At 43.2% G+C, this 17,098-nt stretch overlaps 1 protein-coding gene across 1 annotated transcript; it reads right to left on the bottom strand.

Moving 5' to 3' along the window:
* Positions 1-206: 206 nt before the first annotated feature.
* On the bottom strand, positions 207-16,476 carry C8H10orf53 (chromosome 8 C10orf53 homolog). The gene is made up of 3 exons (XM_002820715.4): positions 16,312-16,476; positions 1,226-1,345; positions 207-574 (listed from the first exon to the last, which is right to left on the bottom strand). Exons 1-3 carry the CDS (start codon positions 16,406-16,408, stop codon positions 510-512), a joined length of 282 nt encoding a protein of 93 aa, XP_002820761.1. The 5' UTR covers positions 16,409-16,476; the 3' UTR covers positions 207-509.
* Positions 16,477-17,098: the final 622 nt, after the last annotated feature.

Genomic DNA, 17,098 nt, shown 5'->3' with positions numbered 1-17,098 from the left:
TTCCCTCAGGAGTCAGAAATAAATCTGTAGGAATAGCAAGGTTTCCAAATATTAACATTTGCTTTTGGTTCAGACTTTCAAAAGCCTTTATTCCCACTCTTCCCCCAACCTCTCTTTAATTTTACCTGTTCTGAGCTCTTTGAGTACTGAACAATGGAATCTCAGATGCTTCTGGCAACTATGTGTTATTAGTCAGGAACGGCACCTTGTTATTTGATTGCATTTTATTGTTTCCTTCAGCTCAATGTGTACCTGATATTGGAGGGCTCTCCCTCTGGGTTGAGATTGAGAGATGTTACAAATGATGTGGTTTTTATTATTTCTGTGGGCTCCTGTGCAGCCAGGTGAGAATCCTGAGGCTGCGTAAGCTGGAGGTCAGGCCTGAGTTGCCCTGTTCTGACTCGTAGAGCCCAGTGTCCACACCGTGGCACAGCCACTTCTGCCTGCATCATAGAATGGCTGGGGCAGCTGCTATTGTGCCGACTTGAGATGCCTGTTCCATGAGGAGATCAGTAGGCATTCAGCACGGCTATCCTGGCCTTTTCACACAGTGGGTCTAGTTTACCATCGCCTCCTAGGGAAACAGATATAATTGTCTTTTGGTTAGCTTTATATACAATTTGTTATCATATCAGACATACCTATGGCTTCCACCCAGAGTGCATTTTCAAAGGCCATGGGCTGGTAAAATGTTAACTAGTTTTTAATAGAGTGTTAGTGGATTGCAAAGCTTTAACTTCTGAGCACAGAGAGGCACGCACGGTGCCAGCCTGCCAGGCCAGAAGCTCTCATTTGAATGTTGCTGATAGTGTCATGCACTGCTGGCATATCAACTCTAATTGTCTTAGCAAGTCGAGATAGAATAAACAAGTGGAACAAAAGCAGCTTCGAAAGCAAATAATAATAGAATACATATTATTAAAGTACAAAAACCTGTTATCCCTTAATTCCATCACATCCCTTGAAGTCCAGGGCTTCACTTAATTTTCCTTCCTCTTCTGTTTCCAATGTTTGGGGAAACTTGGAGCATCACACACTTTACTGTGTGGTTTTGGATATTCTCCTGTGTGTGCCACTGAAAGCACAGGGCTTTCAGTACGAGTTTCAGACTCGGAAAGAAACCCAATTTGAATCCAGGCACGACACACTGATCATTTCAACTAGAAACTGAGGGACTCCTCAGAGGAGGCAAATTGCTGGCTGGAAACGTCGCCAAAGGGCTTACCGAACTCCAAGTCCTTAATGTTGCAGTGGAAGACGACTTCTTCATTCACCATGAGTTCCACCACATTCCAGTCTTCTATCCTCTCTAGGATGACCTCGTGTCCATCTATGGCCAACACAGCTGGGAAGGACAGAAAAGGAGGTGAGTGACATGGGGTCAGACTTCAAACTAACCTGACTAGTAGCAGTCCTCATGATGACAGTAGCTTGTCTGCCGTCTAGTTGCTCATGGGTATCACTCAACTGCCCTGGTAGGCACTTTCTGGGTGCTGGTCCCAGGTGCCCTCACCTTTGCTGGGAAGCACAGCCAGAGGCCTGAGTAATTCAGGTTTCAGTTGCTGTTTGTCCTACCACCAAGGTGATCTGTTAAACAATGAGCTTCCTCTAGTAAAGGGCTATTGGGCTTTCCAGAGGCTCAATCTTATAGAGACCACACTCAGTGCTGGAGAAGCCTCAGGGAATAGGCAACTTCTTACTCTGCTGATGGAAGTACAAATTGAATACCTTCTGGAGGGCAATTTGGCAGTACCTACCAAAAGCCTCAAAAAATGATTCTAATCTTTAGTCCAGGAAATTACACTTAAAAGAAAGCTTCCTAAGGAAAAAAAATACAGGCAGATTTTTGCAACAAGATGTCTTTTCTCTATTATTATGACAGCAAAATACTGTGAATAACTTATATATCCAATAATGAGACGATGGCCAAATAAACAGTGGAATGTCCATGTGATAAGATTTTATTTGGACGTTTATAAAAATGTTCATGAACTTTTTTAATGGCAAGAAAAATACTTGCAATATAAGCAAAAACTTAGGATACAAATATATATAATACATGTTTAAAATATATAGTCAATATGAATTCAGATATGTATGTAAGGATGAAGAAAATACCTATTGATTATCTGTCTGTGGTGAGATTATGGGAAATTTTTTTCTCTTTATTCTTTCAGCATTTTCCAGATTGCCTATAATAATCTGAAAAAAAGTTTTTTAGAAAAGCTAATGAACTAACTTTTTATTCTCACCTTTGGAATCTGCATTTTGGTTATCACTTACATTCAATGGCTCCTTCCCCAGAGATCAGTCATGGAATAATTTTTAGATTTAATCTTTTTATTGTGGAAATGCAAAGGTATGTGGCTTAGAAGAAATGATGTACATTGGACAGCCTAGAGCTTTATTTTTTCCAATGTATTTCTCCCCAGTTTCGTGGATATATTTAACCCATAACATCAATATTAGAGCGGGTGTGCCGATCATTACCTTTGTTGGTCTTCACATGTTGGTGAGAATTTTGGTTAGGATGGAAAGAGAAAACAGACGGGGGCATATTCTTTAAAGTCTTGCCATTTCAATCAGTTTTACACGGAGTAAAGCAAACAGTTATGTCAGTTAATTGCATTTAATTACAGAGACAATTGCTGTTTCAAAATGTTGGTGTGTCCACTTCTTCATCTTTCAATCAGTTCAAGAACATTCAGCCCCAACTGTGAACATTTTAATTGCGCGATTTTAATTTCACTTCTGGAAAGGAACTTCAGAAAGAGACTCAGCAAGGATCTCCATTAACAAGACAGCACTCCCTGGGTACCCATAGGCGGCCCTAATTGACCCGTGTCAGCTAATGCGTCTCTAAAAAAATGCCTGCATCTTTTTCGTTGGCATATTTATGATACTGTATTCTGTTTAAGTGTCTTGTTCTTAAACGTCTTTGAAGAAGGCACTCAGCTTGGACCCATGACTTGTTTAAATGAAGCAGTCCAGCTCGTGTGGAAAGGCAGCTGATCATCTAGGGAGACATAAAGGCAGTCCATGGGCAGAGATTTCTGGGATCCCACACTCCCTCAGCAGCAACCCCTCAGGACGGCGGAGCTGCATTTGTCTGAAGACACTCCTGGAGGATGGACTTCAATTTGACAGGAAGAAATCAGGAGCAAAACAGCTTCTCCATTCCCACCTTACACCCACCCTCCCACCTCCACCTATGAGGCAAGGTGCTGCCACTCTGCGGTTAACACCCAGTGCCAACTCTCTAAGGCCTGGAGAAGTGAGGGTGCATGGACTGTGGGCAAGGAGCAGCCCCACGGGAGGAGGCCCCAGGAGGCGAGCACACTGTAGCCTGCCCCTGGCCCTCCTGCAGGGCCTGCTGACTGAGCCTCACGTGGCATCTGAGCTTGAAGTTTAAGAGGACAGTGGCACTTACACGGCATGGTGTAGCTCAGAAACAGGAATTGATCACTCACCCTATAGAGTTGAGGGGTGCTGAATAATGGGGATCCACCTCATCTTCGAGCAAATGAAGCCCAACAGGAAGAAACCCTCTTAAGAGACACACCACTCCTCACTCTGTCCTCTACAGGGTTGCAAAGCACAGGCTCTTGTGGTCTTAAAGGGCATGTGTCTTCCTCACTGACCAGAATTATCTCCAAGTACCTGGTTTTAATACAGGCTCACTGAAGAAGCAAACACAGAATGGCCCTGGGCACTGCCCATAACACTTTTGGACCCACAGAGTGACCTAAGTCTGATTCTTGCTAAAGCAACAAGCTACCTCAGAGTCTACATTGAATATTCAGCTCCAGGACATTCCCTTCCCATCACTCTGGGAGGTGTTGAGCTGACTCTAAGGTGGTCAGTGCAGGCTTAAGGGATCAAACACTAGACACCCCAGAATTCCTGCAGCTCATCCAAATGCCACCTCTCTACACAGAGCACCCATTTCCTCCCATGAGCTGCTGTGGGGTTGTCTAGTCAAAGAAAGGTCAGATAAATATACTCCCTGAAACAAAGCCTGTGCAAAGGCAGTGGGTAAACTCCAGCATAAATCAACCAGAAGCTATAAGGCCACCTGCAGTCCGCCTGCCTCTTTGAAGTGGCACCTCATTCTTCAAGGGGGATCTAAATAAACGAAAGGGACATGGAAAAGGCTCTCTCCTTGCCAATGCTGGTGGAATTGCACACCATCTGCGAATGATTTAAATGCCACTGGTCAGGAAGTAGAGGTAAACAGACCTCTCTCCCTCCTCTACTCAGCACAGAGGCATACACATGCCCACGCGCAAGGGCCGCCGATGCATAGCTAGCATAGGAGAATGGCACACAGAGTGTCTCAGCTAAGTGGGGTGGATTCTATTTTATGGATTGGTTTTAATTCCTTCCAAGCCCTTTGAGTGGGTCATTTGGCAAACTTAAGTACAGCACGCAAGGGGCAAGTGTGGCCGGGGAAATTACTTAGAACTTTTTGTTAAGCATTAGTTTAGCTTCACCAGCATTGAGGCCATAGTGGAAACATTTTGCTGAGTTATTATAATTCATGGATAATAAAGAAAGAACAAAAAATTTCAGATTGCTAAAGGCATGGTAAGTTCAGAAAAGATCAGGCCTATTTCTAAAGCCAGCAGGGCTTTGGGAAATGATAAAGAGCTGTAATTTTAAAAGAAACACACAGAATTCAGATGCAGATTTTACAGAGGAGGGCCTGCAAAGGTACCACTCTCTGCCTGCTGTGCGGTGAGTGCTGGGTCTAAAGTTGTGGGGGGTGCAGATGCTCCCTGCTTTGCTGCGGTGAACACCCTGGCCCTTGTCGGCTGCTGGTATTACATGACTTATCATTCATCGATACACAGAACTGACTTTACAAATCAACCACCTACTGATACCTTGCAACCCTCAAGTCTCCTTCAGCCATAAAAATGCTCCTCTTGCTCTTTCTCCAAATACTCTTCCCTTCCCCTATTGTGGGAAGAGCCGCCTGCGCCTGCTGCCTTTGCTTTTTGCTGTGTTTCCACCCGCTCACCTCCTGCAGGGAAGCCTTCAGCTCACCACGTCCAGAGCCTGCCCTCTCAGAGGTCAGGAAACCATCGCACATTCAATGGCTTCCCAGCGCTCCCCATCCCTCTCGGACCCACCTCCTTTCTTGTTTCTTTAAAATACTTTTGATGGTAAAAACAAATATGTTTTTTGATCTCTAAATTTTAAAAATCAAGTTATCAATGTAATGCAGATTCATAATTCTTTTTTTTAAAAAAACTTAAAAATTATAGAAAAGGACAACATTTTAAAAATCACCCCTAATTCTTCTCTCCCTCTGTCTTTTTCAGTGGCAGTAAGACCATGGCATTTAGGACCATGCTTTGTTCCCTTCGCACTGCATCGTGTGCCCCAGCCCTGTCACACACATAGAGTGGCTGCATTCTTCTTCAGTGCTGTGTAGGATTTTACATGATGTATGCACTACAATTTATTTATCCATTCCTTTTTCTGGTTGTTTCCAATTTTTCACTATCGCTGAGAATGTTGTAGAAAACATTCACAGCATGCATCCTTGTGCGTGGGTGAGGTTTGTTTTTTCTTTTCTAAGGAAGATATTGAGAAATGGAACAGCTGGATTCTACAGTATATGATCACATTTTAACAGACACTGCCAAGTCGTCTTCTAAAGGTGACAGTTCAATTTACTCTCCCGCCGAGGGTAAATTAGGAAAATACTCCTTTTCTCAGTCTTTCTTCAGGCATGAATTCTTCTCTCCTAGAAATCACTTCTACTCAATAGTTTGGAGCCCACTGGTAATTTTCTTCCTGAAATGCCATCACTTGCCCCCTTATGCCTCCAGTTCTCTCCTCCCTCTGCCCCTGCTCCTCCACAGGCTGCTCCTCTTAACACACCCTGCCCTCAGGGGGGCTGTCTCATCATCCTGCCATCTCCAGTCCTGTCTTTCCTTGCTTCCTCCGCAGTCTCGCCTCCTATGGTTCTAGCATTCAGCTTTACGCAGGCTGATTTTCTTAACTAATGTTTATTCTTACAATATACCAGGCACAGCTCTGGGCTGGGACCCAGCAGAGAACAGAACCAGAAAAGAACTCCTGCCCCTTTCCTCCTCAAAGCATGCCTCCAGGTGGGGGAGAAGGACAACAGGTATACAGGTGAGTGCGTGCTGAGGTAGGTAATTACCAGCACGAAGAAGAAATAAGGAGGGAAGTGTTGACATTTTTGGTGGGATGCCCAAGGAAGGCCTGCCCATGAAGGTGACTTTTGAGGAATATCTTGAGACTGAGAGAATGAAGCTGAAGACCACGTGGGAAAGAGCGTTCCAGGCGGAGCGGCTGTGAAGCCCTGAGGTGGGAGCTGGCTAGGAGCATTGAAGGACTGCAGGAGGTGGCTGTGGCTGCAGCAGCGGGCCAGGGAGAGGATAGGCAGAAGCAGGAGGGGGTGAGATCAGGGGGGCCATGAGGAGCCTAGAGGGCCATGTGAGCCTTTGGCTTCTCCCCTGAGTGAGCTGGGGGCCCCTGGAATGTTCTCAGGGGTAAAGGTCATGCTGTTTCATGTGATTCAGGTTTACCAGTATTAGCTGGCTGTGGTACTGAGAACAGACTGCAAGTAGATGAGGGTTGCAGGGAACGGAGTCAGGAGGCCAGGGCAGTAATCCAGGCAGGAGATGATGGCGGGTGAACAAAAAATGCAGAGGGGGTAGTCAGGAGGCCTAAGAGGGATTAATTCTGGGCATACTTTGAGGGCAGAGCTGACAAATTGTGTTGACAGACTAAACAGGGAGTGTGAGGGAAAGAGGAGTGAGAGGTGCCTGCAGGGTGTCTGGCCTGAGAAACTGCAAGATGGAGCTGCTGTGAGCAGTGGAGAGGGGAAGTGGGCAGAGCTGCTGGTGGGGGTGAGTGCTAGGGGTCTAGTTGGAAATTTGGGGCATACTAAGTCTGAGATGCCTACTCAACATGCCAGTGGCTACGAGAGGTCCTGTTTAAAGATATAAATTTGGAAGTTCATCGCATATAAATGTCATTTAAAGTCATAGCTACTCCTGACTCAAATCTCCTGCCTTCATCTTTCTTCCAAACTCCAGAACGTAATTTCCAGCCACTGGCTTAATATTTCTTAATAGTTCATTCCACCCCACACCCTGCCATTTCTCCTTCTTAAATTTCTTCTTCCAAAATTGGACTCTTAAGGTACATCCCAGATCTCATCATCCTTTAGCTCAAGAACCTTCACTGGCTTCCTGTTGCCAAGGATGAGACAGGCTGGACTCTCTTGTTGCACATCCTCCTCCAATCAGACCCAATAGCCTGCTGCTCCCCAGAAGTGCCCAGGTTGCCTGCACCTCCCCTTCCCAATGAGCCTTCCTCAGGAACAATAAGAACTAATGCTTGCAGAGCCCTGACTGTGTGCAGGCATGGAGTTAATTACTTTACATGCACTTGCTCACCAGAATCTCACATCGGTGAGGCAGGGATTCACATTCCTCTGTTACCAACAAGGAAACTGAGGCTCATAAAGGTAAAACCACTTGATTTTCACCTTGACTGCAAAGCTACTAAATGGTGGAGCCCAATCAAACCATATGTGTTGACTTCAGAGCCCTTGTGCTTATCCTCTGCTCATGCCATCTCCCTGCCAGAAGTGCCAAAAATGTAGGCAGGAGATAAGAGACCAGGGAGAGGTGACAAGTAAAGCTGACATGATTTGTGGACAAACTAGATGGGGAGTTTTCCCCCCAATACTGATAAGTTGTGTATCATATCAAAATGTTCATTTATGCATTCTGCTTTAATAAAATTTTTGGTATGTAAATGATCTAATGGAACTCCTACAATCATGCTGGTTGTGGCAGGAGCAAGGAACTTATGTCAGCAAAACAGCAGAGCAGACAGCTCCAAACTCCCATTCCTCTGCAGATACATAAAAAACAAAACAAAACCCAGAAACGGTCAGAACATTGTCAAAACTCTAGAAAACGGTCAAAGGTCTACAGCAACCAAGTGAATACTGAATCAAAGAAAAGGCAACTTTAAAATGGTAGGAAAGCTTTGTGGCATGTTTGCCTGCCCTTGCCTCACCTTTTCTCTGACCTGGTGGCAGTCTTGAAGATAGCAGCCTGTGTTTCCAGTATGGGACTCCGGTTCTTGATTCCAGAGGGAGCAGAGTGGACCTTATTTACAAATTATTGTGTTTGTCTGTTCTAACCCATCTGTGGGCTTCCTGAAGAACTGACTCAAGGCACTTGTGTTTGTTTGCCTAACTTGGAACTCACACAGGGTGGAAAAGCCATGGGCAGTGCTCACAAACATTGTAAGGCAAATGAAAAACCTGCAGCTGCCTGGGCAAAAGATTATAGTTGAGACACACAATAGATCTCATAAAGCCTAAGAGAAAAGCTGGAGAGAGTTTCTTTGAAAAATTAGGGCATTCAAAGGCACCCATGTATACTGGGGAATTTAGAAAGTCAGTACAGGCTCAGATCAGGATGCATGCTCAGAAAAGATCGTGAAGATCCTGCAATTTTATCACTGGCTGATCTATAGGTTCATGAAAGCAGGATGTAAAGGCTGAGGCAAAATTGTAACAGCCTGGCCAAGTGTTATGGAGTGTCTCAAAATGGAGCAAATACACAAATAATGGGAGAGCGTTTTTATTTGTTTGTTTGATTTTAAAGCTCTTTGCATTCAAGAAAACTTTAGTCAAAACACTGACTGACCACAAGCTAAGCCTTCAACAGTTAGGAATGGCAAGCTCTGGGGAAAGAGGGAAATCTGATTTCCAGAGATTACACATTATAATATTTGAATGTCCAGTTTTCAACAAAAGGAATCACAAAGCATACAAAAAACCAGGAAAGTATGGGCCATGCAAAGGAAAAAATTAATTAACAGAAACTGTTCCTGAGGAAGCCCAGGCATTGGGCTTACATTAAATCAACTATATTAAATATGCTCAAAGAGCCAAAGGAAGCCAGGGACAAAGAACTAAAAGAAATTAGAAAAATGATGTATGAACAAAATGAGAATATCAGTAAAGAGAAATTATAAAAAGGAACCAAGCAAGTCCTGGAGTTGAAAAGTATAATAACTAAAATGAAAAATGTGCTACATAGATTCAACAGCAGATTTGAATAAGCAGAAGAAATCAGCAAACTTGAAGACAGGGCGATTGAGACTACCCAGTAATGGGGGAACCAGCCCCCAATATTTAAATGTGGGTTCTATTTTCCCTAAGTGTTGGCTGGTCTGAGAAACAAAGAGAAAGAGTACAAAGAGAGAAATTTTATAGCTGGGCCTCTGGGGGTGCCATCACATATTGGTAAGACCATGATGGTGCCCTCGAGCTGCAAAACCAGCAAGATTTTATTAGGGATTTTAAAAGGGGAGGAGGTGTACCAACAGGGAGTACGTCACAAGGACCACATGCTTCAAAGGGCAATAAAGATCACAAGGCAAGGCAAAATTAGGATTACCGATGAGAGTCTATGTCCCACTGTGCACGCATTGTCTTGATAAACATCTTAGCAGGAAACAGGGTTCGAGAGCAGACATCCGGTCTAGAATTTACCAGGCTGGAATTTCTCAATCCTAGTAAGCCTGAGGGTATTGCAGGAGACTAGGGCGTATTTCAGTCCTTATCTCAACTGCATAAGACAGACACTCCTAGAGCAGCTGTCTATAGACCTACCCCCAGGAATGCATTCCTTTCCCAGGGTCTCAATTATGAATATTCCTTGCTGGGAAAAGAATTCAGCGATATTTCTCCTACTCACAGGTCTGTCTATAGGCTTTCTGCAAGAAGAAAAATACGGCTCTATTCTGCCTGACCCCGCAGGCAGACCTCATGGTTATCTTCCCTCGTTCCCTGAAAATCGCTGTTATTCTGTTCTTTTTCAGGGTGCACTGATTTCATATTGTTCAAACACACATATTTTACAATCAATTTGTAAAATAGTGGTCCTGAGGTGACGAACATTCTCAGCTTATGAAGATAACAGGATTAAGAGATTGAAGTAAAGACAGGCATAAGAAATTATAAGAGTATTGACTGGGGAAGTGATAAATGTCCATGAAATCTTCACAATTTATGTTCTTCTGCCTCAGCTCCAGCTGGTCCCTCTGTTTAGGGTCCCTGACTTCCTGCAACAACCGAGTCTGAGGAGTAGAAAGGAAAAAGAATGAAGAAAAATGAACAGCCCTGGAGACCTGTGGGATGCCCTCAAGTATAACAACATATACCTAGTGGAAGTCCCAGGAGAAAAGGAAATAGAGAAAGGGACAGAAAGAATATCTGAAGAAATAATGGCTGAAAACTCCCCAAATTTGATGAAGACATGAAAATACCTATCCAGGAAGCTCAACCAACTCCAAGCAGGATAAACTCAAAAAGTATTATACTAAGACACATTATAAACAAATTGTCAAAAGACAAAGAGAGAATCTTGAAAGCAGTGAGAAAGAAATGACTCATCACACACAGATTCTCAATAAGATTATCAGCTTTCTCATCAGAATCCATGGAGGCCAGGAGGCAGTGGGATACATATTTAAAGTGCAGAAAGGAAAAAAACAAGAATCTGTTGTATTGGTCAGAATTCTCCAGAGAAAGAGAACCAATAAAATATATGTGTGTGTAAGTGTGTGTGTGTGTGTACATATACATATACAAATATATATACATTATACACATGTACAGATGTTCCTCAACTCACAATGAACTTAAGTCTTGATGAACCCATTGTAAGTTGAAAATATTTTAAGTTAAAAATGCATTTAGGGCACCTAACATACTGAACATCATAGCTTAGCCTAGTCTACTTTAAAAATGCTCAGAACACTTACATTAGCCTACAGCTGGGCAAAATTATCTAATAAAAAGCCTATTTTACAATAAAGTGTTGAACATTTTACATAACTTATTGAATACTATACTGAAAGTGAGAAACAGAATGGGGTTGTATGGGTACTCACCATTAATGTACACAGCTGAAAGCATCAGCATATAGTCAAAAATCAGAAGTCAAACAATTGTAAGTCAGGGACCGTGTGTGTGTGTGTGTGTGTGTGTGTGTGTGTGTGTGTGTGTGTGTGTGTATGTGTATGTTTGAGAGAGAGAGAGAGAGGAGAGAGATTTTAAGGAATTGGTTCACAGGCTAGGCTACAGACAGAGGTAGAGTTTCTATGTTGCAGTCTTGGGGAGAATCCCTTGTTCTTTGAAAAACATCAATGTTTGTTCTCTTAAGGCCTTCAACTGAAGGAGGCCCACTGAATGTTTTCCCCTTAAGATCAAGAACGAGGCAAGGATGCCTACCTTTGCACTTCTATTTAACATAGTATTAGGAGTACCAGCCAGATAAATTAGGCAAGAAAAAGAAATAAAAGTCATCTAAATTGGAAAGGAAGAAGACTACCTCTATTTGCAGATTGCATAATCTTATATCCCAAAACTGCTAGTGTTCTTAAAAAATGTTGTTAATGCTAATAAATGAAATTGGCAAAGTTGAAGGAATTAACAAAATTAACACACAAAAAGCAGTTGTATTTCTACACACTAGCAATGATTGATCTGAAAAGGAGATAAAGAAAACAATTCCATTTATAGTAGTATCTAAAAGAACAAAACACTTAGGAATATATGCAAACAATTAGGTGCAAGTCTTATACACTGAAAACTATAAAAGTTGCTAAAATAAATTCAGGAAGACCTAAATAAATGAAAATGCATCCTGTGTGCATGGACTAAATGGCTTAATATTGTTAAAATAACAATACTACCCAAAGGATCATACAGATTCAATGCAATACCTATCACATTCCCAATGGTGTTTTTTGCAGAAGTGGAAAAACCTATCTTAAAATTCATAGGGAATTGCAAGGGACCTAAAGTAGATAAAACAATCTTGAGAAAAAACTAAGTTGGAAGACTCATATTTCCTGATTTCAAAACTTACTAGAAAGCTACAGTAATCAAACTCATGTAATACTGACATAAGGATAGACATATAGAGCAATGGAATAGAATTGAGAGCCTAGAAATAAATGTTCACAGTGACTGATGTGAATGAACAGTCAGTTGATTCTTGACATGGGTGCGAAGACCATTCAATTCGTAAAGAACAGTCGCTTTAACAAAAGGTCTTGGGATAATTGGATATCCATATGAATATCTTTTGAATGAATTTGGACCCTTACATTACACCATATACAAAAATTAACTCAAAATGGATCAAAGATCTAAATTTAGGAATTATAAAACTCTTAGAAGAAAACATAGGGGCAAATCTGCATAATCTTGGATTTGACAATGGTTTCTTTCTTTTTTTTAGACAGAGTCTTTTGCTCTGTCACCCAGTCTGGAGTGCAGTGGCACAATCTTGATTCACTGCAACCTTGGCCTCCAGGGCTCAAGCGATCCTTCCACCTCAGCCTCCTGAGTAGCTGGGACTATAGGTACGTGCCATCACACCCACCTAATTTTTGTGTTTTCTATAGAGATGGCTGGTTTCTACAAAAAGGGCTGGTTTTGAACTTCTGGGTTCAAGTGATCCACCTGCCTCAGCCTCCCAAAGTGCAGGCATTACAGGTATGAGCCACCATGCCCAGCAGACAATGGTTTCTTAAACAGCATATCATAGGCAAAATAAGAAAAAAACAGATAAATTGGACTTCATTAAAATTAAAAATTTTGTGCATCAAAGGACACTATCAAGAAAGTGAAAAGATAATTTACAGAGTGGGAGAAAATATTTACAAATCATTTATGTATTAAGGGTCTCATATTCAGAATATCTAAAGAAATTTTCCAACTCAGTAACAAAAAAAGTGCAACCCAATTTTAAAAATGGGCAAAGGACTTGAACAGACATTTCTCCATAGACATACAAATGGCCAATAAGCACATGAAAAGATGTTCAACATCACCAATCATTAGGGAAATTTAAGTGAAAACCACAAGTTACTATTTCACACCTACTGCGATGGCTGTAATTAAAACCAAAGAAAATTGAAATCCTTGTGCATTGCTAGTGGGAATGTAAAATGGTGCAGCTGCTTTGAAAAACAGTTTGGTCATTCCTCAAAAAGTTAAATATAGAATTACCATATGACTCAGCAATTTCAGTCCCTTAAAACAAAGGGATTCAAACAGATATTTGTTTACCAATGTTCATAACAGCACTATTCACAGTAGCGGAAAGGTGGAAACAACCCAAGTGTCTATCAACAGGTGAACAGATAAACAAAATATGGCATATCTGCCACAAAAATGAATAAAGTAGTATAATACATGCTGTAGCATGGATAAACCTTGAAATATGCTAAGTGAAATAAGCTACAAAGTAGATTGCAGGTTACCAGGGGCTGGGGGTGGAGATGAGAGGTGAAGCCAGCTGGGCTTCTGGGTCGGGTGGGGACTTGGAGAACTTTTCTGTCTAGCTAGAGGATTGTAAATGCACCAATCAGCACTCTGTAAAATGGACCAATCAGCAGGACATGGGCGGGGCCAAATAAGGAAATAAAAGCTGGCCACCCGAGCCAGCAGCAGCAACTGGCTCGCATCCCCCTCCACATTGTGGGAGTTTTGTTCTTTCACTCTTCATAATAAATCTTGCTGCTGCTCACTCTTTGGGTCTGCACCACCTTTAAGAGCTGTAACACTCACCACAAGGGTCTGCAACTTCATTCCTGAAGTCAGTGAGACCACGAGCCCACCAGGAGGAACAAACAACTCTGGATGAACCATCTTTAAGAGCTGTAACACTCACCGTGAGGTCCCTGGCTTCATTCTTGAAGTCAGCGAGACCAAGAACCCACCAGAAGGAATAAATTCTGGACACAGAGGGATAGAGTGTTGTTGCTTAATGAATACGGTTTCTGTCTGGGGTGTTGAAAAATTTTAAAAAAAGAGAACAGTGATGGTTCCACACCATTGTAAAGATAATTAATGTCACTGAATTGTATGCTTAACATGGTTAAAATGGCAAAATTTTAAATATATGTTTTACTCACGTTATTTTTAGAGAAAGTGAACATAAACTAAAGGTAGATTATGAGGTGAGGGTGGGTAGGTGTGGCTCATCAGAGGTGGAGGAAGAGAAAAGTCACTTATTTAGGCTGTCTTCTTAGCCAAAACTACAAAACATTTTAAACATCACCATGCAACACTGCCAGGAATTGAATTGTTGCCCCCCCTTCCCCTAACTTCATATATGGAAGCCCTAACTCCCAATGTGACTATAGGTGCTTAAAGAGGTAATTAAGGTTAAATGAGGTTATAAGGATGAGGACCCGATCTGATAGGATTAGTGTCTTTCTTCTTATAAAAAGAGACACCAGAGAGCTTGCTCCCCGTTCTCCCCATATAATACCACCAGGTGAGGACAAAAGAGAAGGTGGCTGTCAGCAAGCCAGGAAGAGCGCCCAGAGCCCTCACCAGAAGCTGACCTTGCCAGACCTTGATCAGGGACTTTTAGCCTTTAGACTGAAAAAATATATTTCTATTGTTTAAGTCCCATAGTCTATGGTATTTTGTTATGGTAATCCCAATAGACAAATACAAACATGGAGGTATTTGCAACAGAAATTTCTCTATCAACTGTTCTCTCACAGAAAGTAACTTCCTCTGCTGATTGAAATCCTACCCATCCTTCAAACTCAAACTCAAATGCCATCTCCTCCAGGAGGCTTTCCCTGATTGCTCAGCTAAAACTAATTTTTGTGTCCTTAGACTTCAGGGTATTTTGCTTGGAAGAGTCTTAGTTTGGGTCATATGATGGGAGTTCATCAATGCTCATTCCTGGGCTCTCATCTCATTCTATATGTTCTCTCCAAGTCAATGACTCACGTCTTTCTATCTCCATTTCAGACTTTTTCTCTGAACTCCCGAACAACAGAGCTGATTCAGCACCTCTGTCTAGGTAGCTGAAAGCACATGAAGCTTAATTCAGATGCTCCTTGACTTACGATGGGGCTAGGTCCCAATGAGCCCACTGTAAATGGAAAGTGGGCTTAATACCTGGATAAGCCCATCATAAAGTGGAAAAATCGTTAAGTGGAACCATTGTAAGTTCAGATGTTCCTCAACTTAGGATAGGGTTACTTCCCAATAAACCCATCCTAAAGTCAAAAAGTCTAAGTTGGGGACTATCTGTATGTCCAAAATAGACTGTTCCTTTGGAACGATTCCACATATTCCTCCAAATTTTGGTCCATCTTTGGTGTCTTTGATTTTAGTGGACAGTACATCCATCCATCAGCACTGTTTCAAGCCAGACACTGATTAGATCCGGATAACATTCTTTTTACCCTTACCTCCCACCTCCATCCTCTCAGGAAGTACCATTGCTTTCACTTTGATCCATGGTCTCCTTTATGGTCCAAGCTACTCTCATCTCAGCCCTGGACCACCCCAACAGACTTGTCTTCCTTGTTTCCACTCTTGCCCCCCTCTAATCTGTTCTCCTCAGAGCAGCAACAGCTTCATCCCCTGCCTAAAACTTGTCTGCGGCCCTGCAGGATCTGGCCCCTGACTACCTCTCCAGCCTCATCCCCCCATCAGTTTAACAAATATTAATACATCATTTGTTGAATGCCTCCAGCCATTGCCTATATTATTAGTCCCTCTACCTGGAAGGCATTCCTCTCTTTACCTGGTTAGTTTCTACTCATTCTTTAAAGGTCTGCTCAAATGTGGGCTCATTTAAGGCTCCACTTAAACGAGCCTTTCCAGACCTCTCCCTCTCCCCTCCCATTATGGCTAGTCTAGTCACAGGTCCCACTATGGTTAGTTCCCATGGCACCACCTAGCCTCAGTCAGAGCTTAGGCACAACTGTCATTTAGCAGTTAACAAGGAGATTACTTCAAGGACATTCATCACTGTTTAACAGTGTGTCCTCAGTCCCTGGAAGGGTGTCCAACACACACTGCGTGCTTAATAAAAGTCTGCTGCATGAACGATTAAGAGATGGAATCCCAGCAACGCTACTTCCCAGCCATTTGAGTTGTGAAAGTCACTTAATATTCTTGATCCTCAGTTTCCCAATTCTTAACGCAGGGTTATGTAATTTTTTCTATGGAGGTAATTTCTGTAATTTGCTGGGCACTAGGTGGGCCCACAGCTCACTCTTGGATAAAAGAGCGTTCTCACTCTTTTAGCCCAGCCCTGGAAACCATAGGTTGCTACATCATCCTGGGGAAGACTTCCTGGAGAGGTGGTGCTTCGTCAGGGTCTGAGGAAGGAAGGCCTAGGCACAGGGCACCATCTGCACGGATGCTCAGAGGCTGGGGCCCTCAGGGGTGCACGCGGCGAGGAGGGCCACCTTGCAGGCCCTGCAGGCGGAAGGTGTGGTGCTCCACCGGTAGGCCTGCCGCGCTGTAGGGCCCATAGCGCAGGATGACCACTGCGTTCTTGGGCATCGCCAGGCCTCCGCCGCCGCAGAGGCTAGGGAGAAACAGACGCTGCTAAGCAACCTCTCTTCCGGCCCGGGCGGGTGGGCGTCGCTACGCGCGGGGCGGGGCCGGGGTGGTGCTAGGGGATCCTCCAGGCCCCAAGCTGCTCACGTGACCCTCAGCACCTGGTCGGCAAATACGCGCGTTTGAGCTGGTGTGGCAAGTGTTAGTGATAAATAACAGCAGCAGCCAGGCACAGTAAGTTCGTGTCAGGCGGCGTGCTAAGCACTTTCCCTGCGATATCTGGTTGAATCAGTTTACCATCCCTAGGAAGTATTTTATGTCTTTTGTTTACAAAACCGAGGCTCTGGGAGGGCAAGTTGCGGTCCCAAGAGTGACAGGGTTGTAGTATGGATTGGAAACCCTTGCATTTCTTCTATTTTCTTGCCTCTTTTTGATTGATTGGGAGTATTCGTTCTTCATTCCTCTTTCCCCACCTCCTTCCCCCCTGCCCCTTCTGTCACCAGTTAGGCTATTTGGTGGAGCGAAAACTGAATTCGTCCAATTCCCTTTTATTTGCTCAGTTCTGCTCACTGGAATTTGGACATAAAAGACATCCACCACTTCTAGGCATGGCTCCTAAAAAGTCTCCTCCACACCTGCTGTCGCCGTCTTCTTATCGGTAGCCAGATACGGGATCCCAGGGAGGACCCGAGG

Source organism: Pongo abelii, chromosome 8, assembly GCF_028885655.2.
Source record: "Pongo abelii isolate AG06213 chromosome 8, NHGRI_mPonAbe1-v2.0_pri, whole genome shotgun sequence".
Lineage (NCBI taxonomy): Eukaryota > Metazoa > Chordata > Mammalia > Primates > Hominidae > Pongo > Pongo abelii.
Note: the sequence above shows the minus strand (reverse complement) of the source record. Positions and strands in the feature narration are given on the sequence as shown.